The sequence below is a fragment of the Vigna unguiculata genome, chromosome 3, assembly GCF_004118075.2.
Source record: "Vigna unguiculata cultivar IT97K-499-35 chromosome 3, ASM411807v1, whole genome shotgun sequence".
Taxonomy (NCBI): Eukaryota; Viridiplantae; Streptophyta; class Magnoliopsida; order Fabales; family Fabaceae; genus Vigna; species Vigna unguiculata.
In genome coordinates this window covers 33277758-33285490 of record NC_040281.1, presented here as the reverse complement: position 1 = coordinate 33285490, position 7733 = coordinate 33277758, and the positions used below count along the sequence as shown (strand labels likewise).

The 7733-nt window shown below is 32.7% G+C and overlaps 2 protein-coding genes across 2 annotated transcripts; one reads left to right on the top strand and one right to left on the bottom strand.

The window, feature by feature from the left end:
* The first annotated feature begins 202 nt into the window (after window positions 1-202).
* Window positions 203-1204, top strand: LOC114175346 (ethylene-responsive transcription factor WIN1-like). Its single transcript, XM_028060124.1, has one exon. The coding sequence runs from the start codon at window positions 203-205 to the stop codon at window positions 1202-1204; it is 1002 nt and encodes a 333-aa protein (XP_027915925.1).
* Window positions 1205-5112: 3908 nt separating this feature from the next.
* LOC114175145 lies at window positions 5113-7021 on the bottom strand. Its single transcript, XM_028059913.1, has one exon. The coding sequence runs from the start codon at window positions 6607-6609 to the stop codon at window positions 5536-5538; it is 1074 nt and encodes a 357-aa protein (XP_027915714.1). The 5' UTR covers window positions 6610-7021; the 3' UTR covers window positions 5113-5535.
* Window positions 7022-7733: the final 712 nt, after the last annotated feature.

The following is a 7733-nucleotide window of genomic DNA, read 5'->3' as shown; positions in this document are numbered from 1 at the left end:
ATGTACGGTTCCAAGGTTTGTTTTTTAAGTAAAAAACAAGGTAAGAAAAGAAAGCCGAATCATAGTTGGAACAAGAGGAAGCAACAAGCATTTGAGACCCCAAATATCTCACTTTCAACTAAACACCTTCTGCACTCACTTCGCTATAAATGTTTGCACTGCCAAATGCTGCAATGCACCACAAAGCATGATGAAGGGGAAAATGGCAAACAAGAGAAAAAGATGGGAATGTGAAGAAGGAGGGGAGAAGAAGAGTGAAGAAGCGAACACAGAATGGGAAAAACTAAGGGAAGAAGCAGCTTCAATGGCTGCTGCTATTCTTGGAGCTAGAAGAGCTAACAAACGTTACATTGGGGTGAGACAAAGACCCTCTGGGCGATGGGTGGCTGAAATCAAAGACACCATTCAGAACATTAGACTTTGGTTAGGCACTTACGACAATGCCGAAGATGCTGCAAGAGCTTATGATGAAGCAGCACGTTTGCTTCGTGGTGCCAACACTCGCACAAATTTCTTTCCTTCCCAATCTTCTCCTTCTGTTTCTGCTCTTCCTCCAAAGATTGCCAAACTCCTCTTTCTTAGACTCAAAGCTAGAAACTTTGACCCTCGTTTTCCGAGTAACCACTATGATCAAGAAACCAAAGTAGAACCTCAACCTCAACCTCAACCAGAAGCAGAACCTAAATTATATCTCCAAACAGAAGAACCCCACTTTGAGAATTTTGTAGACATGGAAGGAAATGGGATTGTTGAAGAAAGTTATTATGGTGCTAGGTATAGTTCTTCTGCCATAACTACTTGTGACTATGGCTGTGGAGCTAGTGAAGAAGATTCTAACCAGAAGGGTAGCGGGGAAGATTTAAGCTTCGGGTATAACTTTGCTGAGAATGTTTATGATGAAGAGAAGAAGATTGTGAGTGGTAAAGGAGAGTTTGAAGGTTGTGATTTTCAGTTTTTGGAGTCTTGTGGATCACTGAGTTACTCTTTTTCTCCGTTTGAGATAGCAGAGGAGATGTTGGGAGCGATAGAGGAAAACAAATATTACGATGTTGATGATTCAGTGTTAGGCAGAGAAAGTTTGATGATGAAGTATGAACGTAAATTCTCTGCTTGTTTTTACACCTTAACAGGGGTGTCTGAGTGTTTGAGGCTACAAGTTGGACAAGAGAATGGAAAGGAATTGGAAAATTTTTTAGGATGGTAACTCTGAAGTTAGACTTAATGAGGAACAAAATTTTCTTCCACTCATTTGGGGGCTTGCCTTTTTATCTTCATTCTAGCTACGCGTAAAATAAAATTGTAGCATTCATATTCTTTTTATTTTGTACTACTGAGATGGGTTTAACCCATATTCTTTAATTTCATTACAAATAAAGCTAATTCAGTTTTGTCACATGATAAGTAAGGCTTTTGTTATGTAATTTATGTCAAATTGAGTACAAAACATAATAAAAAAAACAGTATAAAGTAAATTGCGAATTACCCTCATAAAGATGGAAAAAAAAAAGAAAGAGAGATAAAGCTATAAATCTTCGTGTGTATTAATTTCGTAATTTGCGCATACAATACGATGATGTGATACCAAAGAGAAAATCTCCGATATAAGAAAATAAAGTTATTGCAATGGCACTAATCCTTCTCTTGAAGGTATCATTTTTCCATATCTTTTATACTTTGGTGATCTTAAATTCTAAACTCCATTCAGTACCTTAAAAATAGTTAATGTAATTTAATTAAAATAATTATATTCATTCATTTTTATTTTTAAAGTTCAGAGATAAAAATATATTAAAATTTTTGAAAAAGACGAATTCTAATTTTATATCAAAGTTTGGAGATTAAAAATATACTTAACCTTATTATTTATCATTCAATTCAAGGAGTTTCATACAATTTCAACCAAATAAAGTGAGTGTTCTTGGATTTTGTGGATTATTCTTCTTTGATTTTCAATTTAATAACTTAGCTTTGTTTTTGTTTCTTTCCACTTGTTAGTTATATGATTTGTCTGTTCTTGAATTAAAAATATATGGAGTTTGTTTAATCATTAAATAAAAAACATGCTCGATTTTATCTTCTAAATCAGAAGTATGAACTCATTATAAAGGAAACACAAAGTTAGTTAAAGCTACAAACATAACTATAACTAACTAAAATAGAATTATGAAATTACGAAATTTCAAAGTTACACTTGCTAAGTGACTAGACATATTCATTGAGCGAACGAGATGCATATTCTTGGTGAATACCAAAACATTGAGCAGAATGAGTTCAGAGGATAGAATTTGAATTGAGATTGCGAAGATCTTCCAAAGAAGACATTAATAATACCAAGTTATTTCATTACATAAGGACTTATAAAACACTTCAGATGTTACATTTTGGAAGTGATTAATATAGGTTGTGGTTGATTCATGTTACATTTGAAGGGAATTAGGAGAGGGTGGGCATGTTAACTCCTGGAATGTCGGCAGAGGATAATTTCCACTAAAATATGATTTAACAAATTATATATTAGTAAGAAGTGAATTTTAAATCTAATTTAATTTAAAAAGACTGATTTACAAAAGACAGGATTTACATTTATTTACATATTATGCTTTAGATGAGTGGGTTTTATAACTCTGTTTTATGTTTTTTCCTTTTTTTTTTTCTTTTTCTTGTATAATAAGACTGGCAAAAGAAAAGCCAATGTGATTGGGCTTTTATGGGTTCTCTTCCTAACGTAGGATTAAGATTATTTATTGATTGGATTATCTAAGGTGGTTCACACTCATACTCCTCGGATTATACTTGAACAAATACTTCAATCCTCAAGTCAATTTTATTTGAGTAAAAGTTGCAATAAATAGTAGAATAACAGTAACAATTACGCTATTTATACTATTTTTAATGAACTTTTTATTTTTGAGGACCTAATACGAATCCAATTAACTCATGTTTATTTCTCCTTGTCGACAACACTTCCTGTATTCTGCAAACCCTGATTGTTCAAGTGGTATCGATGCCGTCATATGGACATACTATACATGGGTAAAATTCAATCTAATCCGATTCAAACTAATTCACTCTTATATAATACACCAATTGTGTTGCATTTTTCTTTTCATGTTTTCAGTCAATTTGGATAAATATTTGTTTTTCAAAAATAAAACATGTCCACATTAAAATTGCCAAGTGTTAATCTATTTTATATGGTTGTTAGACACGTAAACTAAAACTTAATGACATTGATTCCAAAAGATGTAATTCGTGTATTAATAAAATATAGAGATCATATTAATAAGAAATGGGTAGAATATGGAGGATTCGTCATCGTTAAAACTTTTTTTCTTTAAAGCAAACACCTATATTGATATTTGAATCTAGTAACCTATAACTCATTTAAGATATTAAAACTTAATAATTTTGCGAGTTGATGACATAATTTTGATTCAATAAAATAAAACAATATTATATATCAAAAAGTCTAATGAAATTAAACCCCAATAATTTCTTTGTTTCACATAACAAACGTATAAATTTCAAAAAATCTGTAATTTCTTTATTTTATATACAATTATCTTTTAAATTAGGTTACCTTGTTATTTAAATGTTTGCAATCAAGAAGTATAGTTATCACACAAGTCACTCTATAAATACAACTTTTACTTACTACTTTATTACTAGATTTGGTATTATTACCAAGGTACGCAAGTAGTATTTGCACAAAAAGAAAATAAAATGAATAAATCTTTTTCATTAATTAAAATCAAATTAAACATATTAGCTTTTAGACAAGTTAGATGAAAGCACTTTTAATTGAAGTTAAAATGCACAAGTTAATTTTGACTTATAAAAAAACTCAATTCCTTTTATCCTATTATTTTGTGCTCCTAAAAAAATGTTTATTGATAAATTTATCCAAAGAGAGTCTTGGTCTTGCATAAGAATATTTGAGCGTTTCTCATTCACGTCTTAACACCATACTATGTAGATCACTGAAATTTGGCCACAAAATTTCCTTGAATATGCCATTGGAATGAAGAGAAATGCTAGAAATACACTATTTTAAACGCACACTCTTGTTGATTGAAATTTATCGAAAATAACAATTTCTGGATCTCGGCGTCTTACTTCACCAATTTTCCATAATCTTGTAATTTATAATAAATTTTAACGAATATAAGAGTATGTTAAAATGATTGTTTAATAACATGTTGCTAGCACTCTTTTCAGAATAAAATAGGTTGCTAAACAATATTTGTAAGGCATACTGCCATAAAAAGCTCGACAAAAATTTGCAAACCTCAAATGCAATTGAAACCAACAAAGTAGAATGAAATACCCTGCTTGCTATATGAAAGAAGCCTCAACCGTAGTATTTTTTGCCCACCAGTAAGGTATTTCTAGTAGTGGATCATTGTTCAGTGAAGGGAAGGTTGGTGCACTCAAGGAAGTACAATGGCCATGCTCAACTTTGTTGCAAATTGAAGGAGCAGATCATCAAACTACACTTATATTTTATAACCTCGTTCGGTCAAGATGTGGAACAACAAAATTTTGAAAGTTTAACAAATATTCTCCTACATAGAGCTTGAAGGAATAAGCAGTTAGGCACACAGAAAGATCATTCATTGCATGGTAAAATCAGAAGGTGAATCCCTAAGTGATCTAGACATGACAGATTTCTCGGTACAAACGAGCTCTGGATACTTTTTCAAGAATCACTTCGAGCATTCTGATTATCAACAGATAAACTTATTCTTTATATGTATAAAATTGAACAATGTAATAAAAACTGAAAAAAGGCATCAAGTCCATTTAACTGGGAACAAACTTTCAAACCTCACGGCAAGTACTCTCCCTTAACAGGCAGATCAGATAATACCAACCTAAGACCTGTCGGTGAGGCTTGTGGGATGCCTTACCTTGAAAGACCCCTAAATATTTTAGAACAAAAGAAAGAAAAGTTAAGTCTGAGGAGATATTTGCAAATAACGAAGCATATAAAAGTAAAGAATTCAATAAACTCACTCACCTATGACATTTTTCTCAAATAGTACTGATTTTAGTGATTTGTTGATCTACATGAGTTAATTGTAGCTATAATTGTTTGAAACAAAAGATCAATTCAGCAGAAACTTTCTGTTACCCAATACATTATGAAGGTAGAAGCTTCAAAGTGTGTATAACAATAGAACAACAAAAATGTGGTTTGTTTCAAATTAGTTTCTTACATTTGCCTATAAAATATTATCTTTTCTACTAACACTCAAAGAACAAATACATTGACTATCCGGCTTTCATTTTTCTCCATATTTGTAATATAACTAAAAGGTAATTTCCGTACGCTGAAATGAGCTAGCTCGTTAAGGTAAAAACCATTCAAAGTCATCACCTCTACGTAGCTTTCCTATCTAATGCTCAAAGGATGAAATGTTGCAACTTGCAAAGGTTCCTCAATGGCAACCCCGTTTTCAGGGAACAAACTCTTACAGCTTCCCTCTTCATCTTATTCATTCAATTGGCACAATCAATACCATGCTGACAATGTCATTGAATTCCTATTGATTCAGCAGAAATGGTCATAGTTTCCAAAATTGAGTTGCCTTCGCTATCTGAGATCTCCAAGCTAGAAGATCTGCAACTGAAATAGAAAACTGCACTCATCATGGAATCTATAAGCATTACAAATGAATACATCACCACCAAGAGTGGCCCTTCCCACACCCTTGAAGATCCATCACCATAGCTCAGTATCTTTACTCTGTGCTCAAACAAGCCCTCCACAAAGGCCATCCCTATAGTCGATCCAAGAAATATCAGTAGACCCACCTGAGTCTGACCCTTGATCAAAATACTAGACCGCAGCATTGCCTGCGCTCCCGAAACATCCTCCAAGACAGAGATCACTATTGCAATGTTACAGATGATTATGGCATTGGCAAAGACAACAGAGAAAACCAGCCCAACCAGCATTGCACAGTACACAACAATATCAGGGGAAAACCCAAGAACAGCCAATGCACTGCAGAACGCAACAAGGAAAACACAGAACAAGGTGATGCAACCAACTACAAGGGCACAGCCCCACAGATATGTGAAGAGGATCTTCCTCCAAATCTTAGAAACAATCACACAAAACTTGGAAGCATCAAACTTCTTTCTGGAATAAGTACAATCTACGGTATAGACAACACCAGCTTTGGACAATAACAACAATGTAGCATACAAAGGAAAGCACATGGCTGAAGAAACCACGGTCTCTGCAAATCGCTGACAGGACTGTTTGATAATTGGTCTCAGAGGAAGACCACTAGCTTGGGCAACCAACATAAGCCTAATAGACAGATTCTTCACAATAGACATATCCACTATCACATTAGACAAAAGCACAGCAGAAACAGGACAAATAAGCATAACAGCGATTGCAATGAAACCCCATGAATTGAACCTAAGAATCCTAACAGTTTCTCTCAGAATATCCAAAGCATTCATTGATTGCATTTCATAATTGCGATCACGACCAGAGAGTTCAAACTGCTTAACAGGGGTTCCCTCGGATCCCTCCTTCCTGGGGTAATCAGACCTGATTCTGGGAGAACAACCTCCACTCGAAATCTCCATTTTGGGGGCGGGGTTATGAATGAAAAAAAAAAAAACCAACAACAAAGATTATTTCATTGGAGTTCAAGATTCAGTCGAAGTTTGACGAGAAACCCAAGATCTGAAACAGCTAGATTAAGCTCAGAAAAATATTTATCACGAAGTTGGGGTGTCTTCGAAAGGGAATGATTATGCAGAATGGAGGTTGAATTGAGAAGAATGAGGAAATTGAGACAATACAGTACCTAGAAAATGGAATTGAAAATTGGGAGCGCTGAAAAGTGTGGCATTGAAGGTTGTTGCTACAGATTGAAGCAATGAGAATCAGATTATCGTGGAGAAGAAGAAGAAGAAAAAGAAGATGATGAAGAAGAAAGGGATTTTGAGTCCCTAGCACAGTAACAGAGGAAAGGGTTGAAACTTAAAATTCAGATTTGTATCTATTCTGCATAGCTCCAATCCAATAATAAATTATCTTTTTAATGCTCCTTAGAAATTTTACAGTTTTCGGTAAGGACAGGACAATTACTCATAATTTCTTTTTAATTTCTTAACTTAGTCTTATCTTTTAAGAAAATAATAGCATGCAATTTTTTTTTATATCACTTACGCGTTGACAACTTATTTTTAGAGATACTTCAATCATTAAAATAAGTTAATTTTTGTATTTATAAAATAAAAATAAAATAGTAAATATAAAATTTATTGGGTCAAAATAATAATAGCCTAATAACATTTCCTGTTTACTATTCGGCCCACGATCCCAATTCTAGAAGGAGTTTTTAATTTGTTTTGTTTATTTTGTTTTTAAATATATTTATAATAATGAATTGTTTGAAACATATATTTTTAGTTTTTTTATAATGAATTTGACTATATTCTGTATTTTCACAAAACCAAGTACTTTCTTTGTCTTAAAACTCGATTTTATTTTTTATTTTATAAACGAATGTAATTATAAAGCTTTAACATATTGAATTAATCTAAAAGTAACTGTTTTTTATAATGAATAAAAAAGAAATATGCATATATGCATGCCAATAACGGTTAAGACTTCACCCTATTTTTCATATTTTTTTTTCATGATAGATATTTTGGAAGTTGTTTATTTGTTATGGTAATTTTTGTTTTGTTTTGTATGTATG

What these genes read in the sequence shown, in the direction of transcription:
- LOC114175346 (XM_028060124.1), top strand. Translation starts at nt 203, where the DNA reads ATGGCAAACAAGAGAAAAAGATGGGAATGTGAAGAAGGAGGGGAGAAG.
- LOC114175145 (XM_028059913.1), bottom strand. Translation starts at nt 6,609, where the DNA reads ATGGAGATTTCGAGTGGAGGTTGTTCTCCCAGAATCAGGTCTGATTAC.